The following is a 14,984-nucleotide window of genomic DNA, read 5'->3' on the forward strand; positions in this document are numbered from 1 at the left end:
CTTTAATGGTTTGCGTTTTTGGCTGGAAAAATCAAAAAATTTCGAGTATACCATTCACATTTTTTTTTGCTAAAATCAGGGATAACAGAGACTTACAAAAAACGAAGTTGTTTTATTTTTTTCGTAATTTGTCCAGATTCCTTGTTATGTGATAGTGATAGTGCAGAAGATTTTTGGAGATAATTTGACGTATTCAGAAAAAGGTAAATTGATATGGAAACGTCTCAAATTAACGATGATTGAGTGACCCTAAAGAGGTGATATTTTTAAAGTTGAAGAAGAGTTAAAAATGGAAAAATCCGAAGAAAAAGCGATTGAACTAGGGACAATAAATAATTAAATTAACTTGGAAGTGGTCATTTAGTGATACTTACAGACCCATTTAAATTCATGATCATGCTGACTCTCAATAAATTGTTGGTTATTATGAATTCAGTCGATCAAATCAAAAATTCTAGACACAGAACCCGTGTGTCTGAAGCGCATACTTTTTGCTCACTTTTCCGTGTCCGTTTGTGTTTGGTAAAGTGTCATCGTCTAGCATTCACTCGCGGAACCAGTCAACCGTCCATCCGATCGGTCATCCGTCTTATTTTAATTGATCACTTCTTCATTTTATTGGCCGCTCCGGTGCTTAATTGGTGTTTGAATTGTGCGTCTTTTTCTTGTCTATTTGCTCTGGAAGAAGTTCAATCTCTGAACGAGTGTTTCTTTGCTTGATGGAGCTGCCCCCTTTGAAATGCTTATTGATGCTAATTGAGAACGTTTTTGTCTTTTTCCAGCGACCACCTAGTTCGTCCCTGTCATATAGTGGACCAGTCAATGATGATGTGAGATCACCGGGATCAGGAGGTACTCCTGGTCCACTCTCAGCCCAACAACAGCCCAGTTTGGATTCATCAGATCCTGGTAAGTCCCCATACATCTTCCTTCTTTAACTCCTTCTTAAATTCTACAATGTGGAAACAGTGAGATAATCCCACACAAATGACCACTATCTCCGTAATCATGCATTTTAAAATATTTCCTCATCACCCTCAATAAGGCAACATCTAACATGTTAAAATTTTATTGTGACTTTTCGCCCGAGTTTGTTTATACATAATTTATAAAATATGGTAATCAAATTACTCCGGGTGCAAATTTATGGCCAATGACAATTAAATTAACGACAAATAATGACTCTAATTAATGACATTTATTAATCGCGCATTCACAACACCAACTTCTTATCACACAAAAAAAAAGCGACTGAGAGGAATATGATGAACGATGTAAACAAGTGTCAGAGGTTCTAACATTGCTGCTCTCATTAAATTGATAATGCAATGTGAGACAGCGATTCATATGGCGGAATTGGGTGCCGCAAAGAGTCTGACCATTTCGCGGATGTTGATTGGAAAATGGATCTATGCTTTTTTTTGTGCTCCTTCGGGGCACAATCTTTCCATGATGTCGTCCTATCAACACATTTAGACACACTTTAGCACTAGTTTCTCGTTCAACATCTCTTCTTTCATTTTCAATTGCGAGACTGTCTTCCATATCTTAAGGCTCTGCATTAAGAGTCCACCAGAGAGTGGCTGTTTAATTACAATGATCTTTCACAAAGTATATTTCTGACATGAAACACGAATTTCGCTTGTATAATAAATGCATTGACTGCTATTAAGACAAATACGTTTGCTCTCGAGAATTTAACGTTTATGTTTAGTCTCAATCTCAATTTTTTTTTAAAGAGATCAACATGATGTTATTTTTTCTGAAACATTTTATTAGAAGTTTAAGGTTTATTAACTTCTTTTTATCTACAGTTGCGCACTAAATATTCTAATAGTGTATCGAAATATCACAATTGTCGTACCGTAAGTGCAGGTGACTTTGTCCCCTGTGGATGACTTTGACACCCTCCTGTTCGTAATTTTTATTTCTAGAATTTAAAGACGGTAAAGACCATCCTTAAATTCTAGAAATAAAGAAAAGCTTACGAACAGGGGAGTATTAAAGTCACCGCCACTAACGGTACTAATATCGAGTGAGGCATGGTTTATTAAGAAAAGAAATAACAATTCGTTAAAAGAGTTAAATTAAATTTTTACTAATCTACTAATGATTGCATTTTGTGAAAAATTCTTTAAATATTTTAAAGCGTCTGCTTAATAAGTTTTAGATAAGCCATAATTTTTTATTCATTAAAAAAAGTGAATTTAATTTAAAGAAATAGGAAAAAAACGAAAAAATAATACACCCTAATTTATTATCTTACTCACTCAAGTTCTTTCCATTAGAAAATGACCGTAAGAGAATATTTTTACATGAATAAGTTATCTGCATAGCCAGTGATTATGAATGGTGTATTTTAATTAATTTTCGATACTTTGTTTGGTAAAATTACTATTTACTCTTATTATTCATGAAATCAAATAATATATGAAATTACAATGTTTCATAATGCAATTACTAAACAATTACATTAATAAGTGAATATGTTTGGGAATTTCGAATAACCAAAGTTACTGATTGATTTTATTTATTGATTATTTACAGTGCAATTAAATGAGCATTTCACAGATTTCTGTAATTTCTCTGGGTATTGTTTATTCAAAAAACCAGTAAAAAAAACCGATTAACTTATGCATTATTGTAATTTTACAAACAAAAAATAAAAAATGATAATAAAAATAATTGATACAGATTGAAATGACATATTACCAATGCTATAAATTAAATTACAGATTTATTCACGAATTAAAATCACACTGAATAAACTTATGAATAACAAACTATTGTCGGATTTTCTCACCCTCCCCTCCATTCACAGTGGATTTACATAATAGAACATTTATTTTATTATTATTCATCAGTTTCGATTTATTTTTTCAAATTGTTTTTGTTTCGATTTGTCCAGTGTAGTAGTATACGTGTTTGGCTTAGGATTTTTCGAGTGTTTAGTTTAGGATAGATTGGTGACTTCTTGGCCATGGGGTTTGTTTATTTAAATGCTAGTTGAATATCCATCCCCGGCTCAATTTTCCCATCACTGTGATGAGATCAGAGATTTCTTTCCTAATGTGTTTACGTACATGACAATTTTGGCGTTGAAATAACAATGAGGGCAGCATAAGAAAATCCCATAATGTGTTTAGTTTTGACATACGTTACCAAATATTACTGTGCAAGGACACAAAGGATATTTCATCAGGGGGTTGGATGTATATTCAACGGTGAATTGATGACAGTAGATGGGAAAAAATAATCGATGTTTTCAATTCAATTAGTTCTACACACACTCTCGCCTTCAACCCTCGTGCCCTGAAGCGTAGAATAATATTTTTCTTGCTCACTAATGGAACAATAGATACTTGTTTCTTTGGGGTAGTTGACAAAAAACTCAAAAATATTCCACTTTGTTTTGATTTTTACGATCTAACTGTAAAGGTAAAATTTTTACATAACATGAAAATATTTAAAGAAACAGGGTTGAAACTAAATTTAGCAGATTGGGTAGTATTTTGTTAAAAATAGTCAGTAAAGATAAAACTGAAAATTCAAAACTAACGAAAATATTATTGCCAAAAAGAAAATTAAGAATCTACACTTAGAAAAAAGAGGCTATGATTAACTTTTTTTCGTCATAACTAACACTGTTCCGATGTAAAAATATATCAATATTTTTTAATGTTAATTTTACACCTTTTGAGGGTAACATTAACATGAAAAAAGGGTATCTTTAACCCATAATACACCTAAAAAGGGTAATATTTACACCGATTTCGGATCAATACTGCAGGCACTGCAGGGTAAAGTTAACATTTCTGGAATGTTATTTTGAGTTTTTCGGATTTCTCTCAGCGTATGAACCAATTTATTTTTTTTCTGAGCGAAATTAATTTTTTTCTTACCAAAACTGATTTCTTTCTGATCAATTTGAATTATTTACTGTCAAAATTAACTATTTTACTTAATAAATTTGGTAGTTTACTCATCAAAAATGATTTTTCCTAAATTATAGACCAAGAGCGCTGACTCTAAGATGCAAAGTCTCAGCCTTTAATCCCAATTTAGGTCATCAAGAGTATTCGTATTTGAATCGCATCTAATCAGTTTATTTATAAATTTTTAATTTTCCAAAATTATGTTTTTTTTTTAATATTCACAAAATTGGTTAATAAGATCAATGATATGTACGTGGTGTATCTCGTTCTTGTAATATTTTTTTATTAGGCGTATTAGTTTTTCCTGTATAAAATAAGAAGAAAAACATTGAAATTTTGATCCCTATTTTTAGAATATTTTCCTTAAAAAAATATCAACATTGATTAACTTAATTAAAGCATACTTCTATCTGAGATAGAGGAAAATGGTCTTTGACTAAGTAAATGTGCGCGTTTCTTATAAAAATATGTCGATTTTATAATTTTTCATATTATATGAGAGGCGAAAACGTTGCGAATTATCCTTAGACAAAATTTTTTCTAGAGGTTTTGAAAATCTTTTCAAAATCGACTTTTATAAAATAGTTCTTAAAGCACATTGTCTATCAAGTTACAGAAAAGTAGTCTTGATTGAAGTTGTGGAGCACTAAATTTCCTATACGAATATGCTCTTAAAATTATTTTTTTAAAATTATTTTTAAATTAAATTAAATGAAAAAAAAATAAATTAAAAATAAAATTTTAAATTAAATTAAATTAAAAATTTTAAATAAAAATATGCTCTTAAAATTAAAATTAATTAAAATCGATTAAGTTTTCGGAGAGCTCATAAAAGAATTAAACATTTATTTTGACAATTTTTGGCTCGATCCCCCTATTTTAGCCGCGATGGTTTTCTCTTACAAAAATTATTTTTAGAAATCAAAAGTAAAAAAAAAAGAATGATTATTATAGGAATTAATTTTACACATCACAATACGTACTATTTTGAAAAATAACGGAAAGTTTAAGTAAAGAATACTGCATCATGAATTTTCAATTTCCTCAGAATATAAAATGGTTCTTTCTCTTGTGCAAATATCGTCTAGAGAGTATGCAGCAATTTCAGCAGTATTATTGAATTTGTGACGTGGCAGAAATTCGTGGGTACAAAAAAAAAGTGGCCTCCAGTGCATTAGAATTTAAAGGTGGATGGGACACAAAAAGTCCACTGCATTAAGGCAGTAATTTTTGATATTCCAACGTGTCGGGGAGTTTGATGACTGTTGGGGTGTTGTATTAATGGTGATGTTGCACAATTTTGCTTGGCGGGTGGAGTATTTCACTCATTGTTGCCATCGATGGTGTGTTTTTCGACAAGAAGGGCGATAGATATGAACGGCATGAGTTGACGCTGTAATTTCCGAACAATTATTTTGGGTGATATGGTAAAATTTTGAGAGACGAAGACTTCGACCTCCGACACATTGAACCGTCTCACCATCCATGTGAAAAGTGTCGAATGGTGGGAGAGATTTGAAGAAGGCAGAGCGCTATTTCGTAAAGATATCTTGCACAGACTTTTTTTTTAAATTTCTATACAAAATCGTCTGAGGAATCTTGAGGATTTTCCTCCCAAAAATGCCCATTGTCTCTCAAGAGAGTGTTCAATGATTTGGTACTTTTATCTCCTCCGACACCCAAGCATTGTTGTCCACGTGAAGATCTCTGCCAGAGGAACTTTTCTGGGAAATCAATTATTAACTCTCTATTGCGCGTTTTTATTTCAACCATGATTAATCAGTCACATTTTTGGGGAGCCCTTTGTCCTACAAAAACCTCCACCTAGCACACTCTTAATCTCTTCTTCCAGATCGAGAAACACTCACAATATAACCCCTCCAAAAAGGTATTTCTTTGTAACATTTTTTCCATTACAATGCTCACGGGTATTGTTTTCGGCGCGAAAATGTTCCTTGATGAAAAAGCCTATGTCCGCGATGGTGAGAAAAAAGTAGAATTTTTCCACAATTTCATCTATTCTGGAGGATGGGTTTTTCTTGTGCTCTTTTTCTTTTTTGGAAAGAAGACAAATGTGTCGTCAGAAAATTTCCTCAATGGATTTTCCTTCCCCTTGAAATTTGATTCTTAGAATGGGCGGAAGAAAATGGGGGATGTCGGTCGCATTGAGATACGGTTCATCAAATTCAGTGTTAGTGTTCGCCCAATTGTGAAATGATAATGCTCTCCTTCTCCACATCAGAATTTTCAGTGCAAGCCTAGTTGGGTTGTAGGTTCGGCTGTAAGAGTTTCGCTGCGGACAAAGTTGGGATTTCCTTGAAATATCTTTATCCTTGTTGGGATGGTTTGCAATATGCCTGTATTACATGGAATATATAGGGAAAACTGAGGTAGCACCGAACATTGATTTTTAATTCTAAACTACTTGTACTAAGACGATCAGTCAGTGTCTTCAGTGGACAAGGATCCCTATAGTATCTATGAATTCGTACAGGTCTCGTCCTCTGAAGTCTAATATCTAATTGAAAAATCGCAGTGTTCGATACTACCCCGTATTCGGTGGTGGCCCAGTTTCCCCTAAATAGAGTAGAAGACTCCTAACCAAAAACTCTGATGATTATTTGATGTAATAAAATAGTATCCACTAGGTTAGTGTCCTTTTTTCTGTTTCCCCAGAAGATGTCGTTCAAAAACTTAAAATGCCAATATTGTACACTTCAAAATTATTTAAATTATGTGATAGGAGAGGGCTTACATTTAAAATCAAAAGTGACAATTTTAGTTGACGTTAGAATTCGCTACAGAACTTTTAGTTCAACTTGAAGCTTCGTTGGAAAACTGCTCCCATTTTTCCCGCCCATCCCAGATGAGTTTTTCCGTATACACACACGATCTCCTACCCCGTATCCCCCTTACCACCCTGCCTATGTGTCATACGATGGCAAATGTGAATGCCATCATCTTCATTTAATCACATTTTTCCGGGCTTTCCACTTTCGTGCATTCCAGGGGTTGATTGTGCTCAAGGGTTGCGATGTGTCGTGTCTGCGAAATTACGCAGATTACACCTCTGGGCTGAAAAATTGGATGCCGTTTGGTGGATGATGCCATCCTCTCTCAATGTTAGCAAAGAACATCCCCCCAGTATGTGAGGGTGGTACCTGAATCAAACCCTCGCTCCGTGTATACCGCACTCACGTTATCGAAGGGTGGAGTGATGATTCTGCCACGAGACTTGGCATTTAATGGGGCGACATCAGTGGAGTGTGCTATAATGGGGCACCCATTATACCCATTTCGCATTTATTTGATATTTTTGTCACGGGCCAAAATGCACGATAATACCGGAAAAGGTGATAAGAATTTGACAAATTTACTTGAATTAAAATGTTCACTCGCTCTCTCGCACCAATGAAAATTATGTGCCATGAGAGTGAAGTTGATTATGTGTCGTATTACGGAGTGATGGGTAAAATGATACCACCGCAAAAAAAAAATAACCATCTGGCCACAATTTTCATCTCCCTCCCTATGGTGCTGGATAATAAAAAGTACCATCAACTATGGGCGCAGAAGGGTGAGGTATAATGCGTCAAAACAATAAAATCAATTATGATTTTTTGAAAAATTCTATAGTTCCTAAAACCGTGTCACCCAACGCAGATAAATTGGGCGGAAGGGATTTACCAGGAGCATTATTAGCATTTTCTGGGTCTTTTCATCTATCTTTTGATTTTGGTATTAAAACTATTCACACAAGAGGGTATTTTTAACAATTTCATTTTTATCTACCCTCTGATGAGAGGAATTTTCCGGTCACTGATTGTCAATTTCACTTAGAAGGATTAGAACTCAAAGTTACGAAAAAATATTAGATAAAGTTTCCATGAATAATCACTTTTTTGGATATCTGACGTTCTAAAACCGTAAAGAAAAATTCCCTTACATGATTTGAATTATATTTGGGTTTAAAAATTAAACAGTTTACAAAAAAAAATATAATCAAATTAATTTAACGGTTTTTGTAATTAATTTGGTTTAAGTGTAGTTAGCATTGATCAATTGTTGTATTTGCATTTTTTCCAAGTTCGAATTTTAATCGGGGTTTCAAAAAGGTTTTTACAAAATGTTTTTTTTTTAAAAGGACAATTTTTTTAATCTTTAAAATCGATAAAAAGCTGATATGAGAAAGTTGGTGCATACGACGGTATTGACGGTATTTCAATCTTGGAATAACCAATTAGGCAATATTTGCTTAGTAATATACAATTTATTTTAAAATTGAAATGATTGTTTTCTTTCGATAATGTATAAAACAAACTAATTAAATTTTGATTTAATAAGCCTGTTTAAATCTAATTAAAATTTAAGCCGCATTGAAAACATGCAATTTTCCGGGGAAAATGCTCCTGTTAGACAATGTTTTATGAAATTCTTACCATTCAAGATGAATTTTCAAGAGAAACTCTATGTGATTTATTGGTTGTAAAAAATGCGTGTAATCTTTAATTTAATTTCTTTATCGTGCAATATCTTTTCGTATAAATTTAATTCATACGTTTAAATTAACGTTAATAGAGAATTAAATTTACGATCTTGTTAAATCTTTACGAAATTTTGTTTTTTTTTCTTTATATATATTTAAGTGATTCCTCGAGCAATTTATTCACCCCGAAATTCCCAGAAACTCACCATGCTTTTCGAATGGCTGTTTTTTTGTTTTGAATTGATGTTGATGATTTCGATGGTAGATGGATTGAAATGGTTGAAAATCTGTCGATGGCATGGGGAAGAATCCTGGATAGACCCCTTGAGTGTTAAGATGAGCAGAAGCGGGTTGGTAATAGTGCGAAATGCGGTAACGTGCGGTATTTGAAAACATCATCGCATCTTTCAATCTCTGAGCATTTATTGTGTTGCATTATTGTGTATCAAGTCAACCCCTCGGAAAAACTCAATCGAATTCATACGACCAGTCACCCCTTGATGGATTCTTGCTCTTGGCCATGTAAACAATGGAACACGTTTGCGTGTAATTTTAAAGTTTTCCCCGGTGCTATATGCATCATCCATAACTATGACGAATAGGGGTTGATGTGAATTTTTACTATTCTTTTTGAAACTTTTATTCAGAAAGAGAGAGATAGAGAGAGTGCTGTTGAGAGGATGGTTTCATTGTCAATTGGGAAAAAAAATCAGAATGAATTTTATGATAGATCGCACCAGAACATCAAAACAACCCCTTCGTGTGCTCTTTGACATGCTCCATGTTTAGTTCAAGGGGTGGTAACATCTTTTAAAAGAAGTCAGCTACATTGGTATTTAGAGCGAATATAATGGTGTTTGATTTAAATCCAAAATCGTATTATTTGTATTATAAATTAATCTATACATAATTATCCTCGATATGTCGTCCATCTCTTGTGTATCGTCCGTGCTAACAGTCAAAATGATCAAAAGCTTGTTGATTTGAGTTAGTGTGAAGAAAATCAAAGAAAATCAATTTCGCGCTCATGGGTGGGAATTTGTTTTGAAACATGGCTCAGTGGCGAACGCAAATGGTCCAGAGAAAATAAACAGCATCGATAAATAATTCATATGCACCCATAAGAGCTTCAGAAATAAAAAAAAAATAAAAATATAAAAAGAAGAAGGAGGAAGGCTTAAGCCAGCAAATGTGGAGAGAGAGTACTTCTTTCACTATTCAATTGAAACAATTTGTAAACATTTTATCGAAAATGCAAAATGATAAACGAGACCCAATGCGCTTTTTACATCGGTGTTTTAAAGTGAAGGCACATTTAGAGAAAGAAAAAAAAATAGTTAGAAAGAAAAGACTTTGTAAACTAGCAAGAGTGTTTTTCCATTTTGGAGGAGGAGGAGCAGAGAAAAGTTGTGGTTTGGTACTTCTTGATTGATGAGGTGCACTTTAGTCAAACACTAAAATCTCCCTTTTAACTCGCCACAGCTATTTCAATTAGTCTGAACCCATGAGAGCCTCTAAAAGATAAGACGTATGGAAAGTGGGCAGAGATTAGCTTAAGAAATGAAGATTTTTTTTTTTGAAGGATGAAGGAGGAGGAGTGGAAAAAATATATTAAATTTCTTGTAATTTAGCAACTAAACACTTTTCCTCACAATGTAAGGCACATGGTGTTTTCAGCTAAAGAGCCATCATTTCACGTACAAGAGTCACAGTTGTGCCTAAATGACCGTTTCACGTGACCGAATGGTCTTTTGCGAGAAAAATAGCTACATTGAGAAAAAGTGGCACATTTTATTTTTACACACTCAAAGGTATATATAAAAAAAAAGAAAAGTTCAATATAATAATTTTACCACTTGCGGTGTTAGATATTTTTCGTTATAAATATTTTCATTATAGAAGAGAAACGCACTTAGCCAGAGGTGAAAGGTTTCGCGTTTTCTCTCCTTTTTAAAAAGGTCTTTTTTCCAATCTCTTCTGTGATTTAATGAACCTTTGTTTTTGGGTAGAAGTTTAATAAAAGAAAATCTTGATATGGTTAAGCCTTTTCAGAAGGATTTTATTATCGTGTTTAGGGAAAAGCTTGACACGTTCCTACAAAAAGAAAAAGTAAAGTAAGCCTTATCAGTTTTAGGAAAATTCAACAAATCTTTCGACTAAAGCATTTGACGTTGAAATTATACATTTTGTTTTAATCATTTTATTTAGAAACTTTCTGCATTAAGGACGATTGACTCGGTCTTCTAGATTATATTTTTTTTGTATGGGCAAAATTGTGACAAAATTGAAAATTTCAAAATTCATTAGCTTTCTATTAAAGGCTTTATTTTTTTACCACCGATATCCCTCATAAACTTCCTTAAACGTTCCAAGTTTAAGGTTTCCGAACAAGGAATATAAGAAATAAAAGAAATATGGAATCCTTTTACAGCATATAATATTATCGTATATTTTCAAAATTTTTTGCTTTAATTAGTTTTTTCATTGTAATTTTGATTCTCTGAATATGAATCCGTTGTCTCTTCTGGAATATTCATTTCTCCCTACAAATTATTAAAAATGACTCATGTGGAATTTTACTGTAAAAATGGGATGTACATATGTAGAAATTTTATTTACGAAGGTGAGCAAACCGAAGCACTTCCGTAAAAATCGCCGCTAAACTTTTATTTTCTTCTAGAGGAAAATCTAAGGAATTTTATGAATTTTTTGGAGGGGAATTACGAATCTAATAAGGAATTTTTTTTAAACATTGTGCTATAATTGATTTAATTTGTGTGGTAGTCAGTGAAAGATCTTAAAACTTCGACATAACTATCCGCACGCAGCCCGAAAGAATTTTACCTAGGTTCTTTTACCAATCATTATTTTTACGTTTATTTTAACGCACATAAGTATATGGAATATTCATAATTTAGATATTCATATCGTGCTTTTTCATGAATCAGCTTTAAAAGCTTCTATGGAGGTCGTTTAATCCCGAGGTTTCACTTCAATTATTTTATAACAAACTAATTCGTAGAGCAATTCAGACTTAACAGAGTTAAAGAAAAAGAATTATTTTTCTATAAGGTCGAAGGAATATTTGTTCGGCAGAAAACGCTTTTTGGCAACTCCGCCAAAATATTAAAATTTATTTAACGAATTTAATAAATTACAAGAAATATTAAGTTATTTTATTGATAGACCTTTTCCTATAAAGATAGGTGTTCAAATTTCGTATCCAAATCCGAAATCGTCCAAAATAGGGTGCCAACAGATCATGACAAGAGTTCTTAAAGTACCAATAGCTGTTCCTTCAATCGTACTCCTAAAATCCGATTGCTCTGCTTCTTGTTTAGAAAGTGGGACAAGGTTTAACCTTTACCGTAAAAACCGTGTAAAAATTTGTAAGGAAAAATTTGAACTGGATGCTTCTAAGCATTATTTTATATGCTGCCATTATTAAGTAATGGTTATAATTTTATAAATGTACTATATGTCTTTTTGTAAGTGCGATTTTTAAGCACAAAACACTATTTTTCTTTAAGTTCAGTGATGTTCACGAATAATAATACTGGCGATCCGATCTAAAGCAGATTCGGACTCTGAATTTTTACATCGTCGTCGAGCGAATACTGCACCACTCAATTTATTTTGCATTTGTTTAAGATCAAAGTTAATAAACAAAAATTGTTAATTCTTTTTTAAGTTGAAAGCCATAACTTTATGTATTTTTAAATTCTGAGATAAGTACGCGAACGATAGTTCTTTGTGTTTTTCTTATTTCTTTGATTTAATCGGTATATTTCATGTTGTGCTGAAGGAATACAACTTACTAAAATTCTTTTTTTTTCGTATATTTCACTATATAATTTTTGTTAAATCCTGAAATAATCGTCACCTTAAGCTTGGATGGAAGGTGTCGATGTGATGTTTTTATTACATTGAGTCGCATATTAGTTTTCGTATATGGGAGTGTGAATGATTTAGGGGGTGAGTTTGATGATGATGACGAGAGGGTGGAATTATAATACAATTTCTCTATGAATATTTAATTTCTTCTTCATACACAACAATTCTCTTGTCCAAGGGCCACACGCTGACTTTTTTTTTGGGGACCATTGTGGGAGATGGGGGTGATAAAAAAATGTTCCACTCAATGGGGTTTGGGTGGAAATGGTGTTTTGTTGGTTTACGGGACGGTCATTATGTTGGAAATCACAAAAACATGAAAATTATTTTGATTTAATGATTTTGTGAATGTAAACGAATTTGTTGATTCATTATTTAGCCACCGATCGTGTTGCTCAGGATTGGGATTACCTATACTATATATTGATTTTCTGTGTTTCAATGGATGACATTTTATTGTTCGAAAATAACATATGGATTTTCAGACAGAATAAAATTTCAAAATAGCCATACAATAAGCTCCGTAAATATATTTATCAGCTAATTTTTTTTAGCCACTCTTCAATCTCTGTAACCCTTCGGTATGGGGATCATGTTGAAAAACGAAATAAATATGTGTAATTTTGGAAATTTACCGAATAATCCATTCATGCTCAGCAGACAAAGGATTATTAAAATAATGCTGCTCCAGACATTTAACACAATTCCTGACCACAGGTCAGCGTGTAAAAAAAAACAAGCTATCAAGAGGTTTCTCCGTGACTAAAGACACCACTAACTAATGTCTCATCATATTCTGCTAAAGGCAATTCATTTGATACTCAGACTCAAAATTAGTCATTTTAGCAACCGCAGATATCGATGGGAACCACATGAGAATCATACCAGGAAGTGTATCTGCGCAAAAGAAGACTTAACCTCACGGGAAAAAAATTGTCGAATAAATATACAAAAATTCCTCGTCTTTCTTGGATTTTAAAAGGCACTCTCCATTGATTTTGACCGCAAAGCCAGTGATATTTGACGACTTTGGGAAGCTTCAAAAGGAGAGGCATCCCAGCCAAATGAAAAACCAAACAAACACTATGGCAGAATGAATTACCCTCGAGTATTGTGAGGCTTTAACTCCACTCTTCTCCCTCTATAATTTTACTTATTATTCTTCTTGTGAATCCCATGTCTACACATCACAATTTTATTTTATTCTTCACGCGAAGAATAATACAATTATTTTCTTCAAATGCCACTGTGCTGTGCATTTTGACGGAATTTTCAGCTAGAAATCCTGTGAAAAATCTTGGAGAAATTAAAACAAAATTTACGATTATTCTGTTTAAAATAATATCCAATTGTAAATTTTCATAATAATAACAATAATAAAATAAAATGCTCATTCGAAGGAAAGCTAGAGCTAGAATTTTTTTAGCCGGGGATACTCCGGAACTGACTGACTTTTAATTAAATCATTAAAAGTTATTAAAAAATGTTAAAAAAAAAACTTGCATTGTCATAGGACAAGTTAGCGAAGCATGTATCAACCATTAAGGCTGGATCGCCACCCCAAAATAAAGTGGTGTTTTGAAAATTGTTCATCGTTTCTAGCGATTTTTTTGCAACATGTGATCCATGCAAGATATTAAAAAAAAAAACAATTTGTAAAAAAGTAACGAATAATATTGAAGAAATCATTTTCTTTTAGGAAGATGATCCAATCTTCATAGTCGATACATGCTTCATTTACCTTACATATTGCTAATTTAGATAATATAATATCCGACGTTGACTGTCTGATCCATATTGAACATTACAAATATTTGAAAAACCATAACAAATAATATTTTCACGTAAAGTTGTGGTCGTTGTGGTTTAATTTCGTTGATCTCTTTGTCAGAAATAGGTATGAAACAGTTCAAGAGATATTGACATGAGGTTTTAAGTTTTAAGTTACTACTAAAACTTTATGAATTGATCTAGATCTTAAATATATAATTACAGTAATAGACAAAGTAGTAGATAATCTTATTATTTTATTATTAATCGTATCGGAATATATTGTATGTTAATTTAACATTAATTTGTTATTTAATATTAATTTGTTAAATTATGTTATATTTTTGTTGATACCCTGTTGGAAGAATTTGCTAAGTCCGTTTATTTAGACCACCCAGGAGCACCTTCCCCGCAATGAGGATGCTTTTTCCGTGCTCCTGGAGTTTTTTGGGCAGAGGCGGTGCATTTTAATAACGTTTTATCCCATGTGAAAATGTCTTTTTCTGAACATTCAGTTGTTTGCCCCAGTAGTACTCGAACTCGCAACTGTGAGAGTCGAGTCAGAGATCTCTTCCGCCCAAGACCCAATGGTCTTACCTATTGCGCCACTGAGATCCCCATCTTTTTTCTTCTGAAACAATCCAAATCATGAAGTTCTAAATGACAACCATACTTTACAGAAATAAGTTAGTCACTGGCTGTTCTCAGAGATCAAGAATCGACCTCTCCGGTAGAGTAATCGTTTAAGGAATTTCTCTTCAAAACAACCCAAAAATTCTCACAAGATGTTTATTTCGCCGAATAGTAGAAGTTTAATTATTTTCCTGGCTCTCTCTTCTCTCTTCGGAGTTCAGAAGAAGAAGAATGGATTGAAAAGTGGTCAGGAGGTGGGGAGACAA

General features: G+C 32.9%; 1 protein-coding gene across 1 annotated transcript in view; it reads left to right on the forward strand.

Annotated features, from left to right (window-relative positions):
* The window catches only part of LOC129799711 (homeobox protein homothorax), a 171,349-nt gene that overhangs the window by 117,978 nt on the left and 38,387 nt on the right, over positions 1-14,984 (forward strand). Inside the window, exon 7 of the mRNA XM_055843873.1 lies at positions 783-909. Coding sequence (XP_055699848.1) covers positions 783-909 — 127 coding nt within the window. The remainder of the gene's footprint in view (positions 1-782; positions 910-14,984) is intronic.

The sequence above is a fragment of the Phlebotomus papatasi genome, chromosome 1, assembly GCF_024763615.1.
Source record: "Phlebotomus papatasi isolate M1 chromosome 1, Ppap_2.1, whole genome shotgun sequence".
NCBI lineage: Eukaryota > Metazoa > Arthropoda > Insecta > Diptera > Psychodidae > Phlebotomus > Phlebotomus papatasi.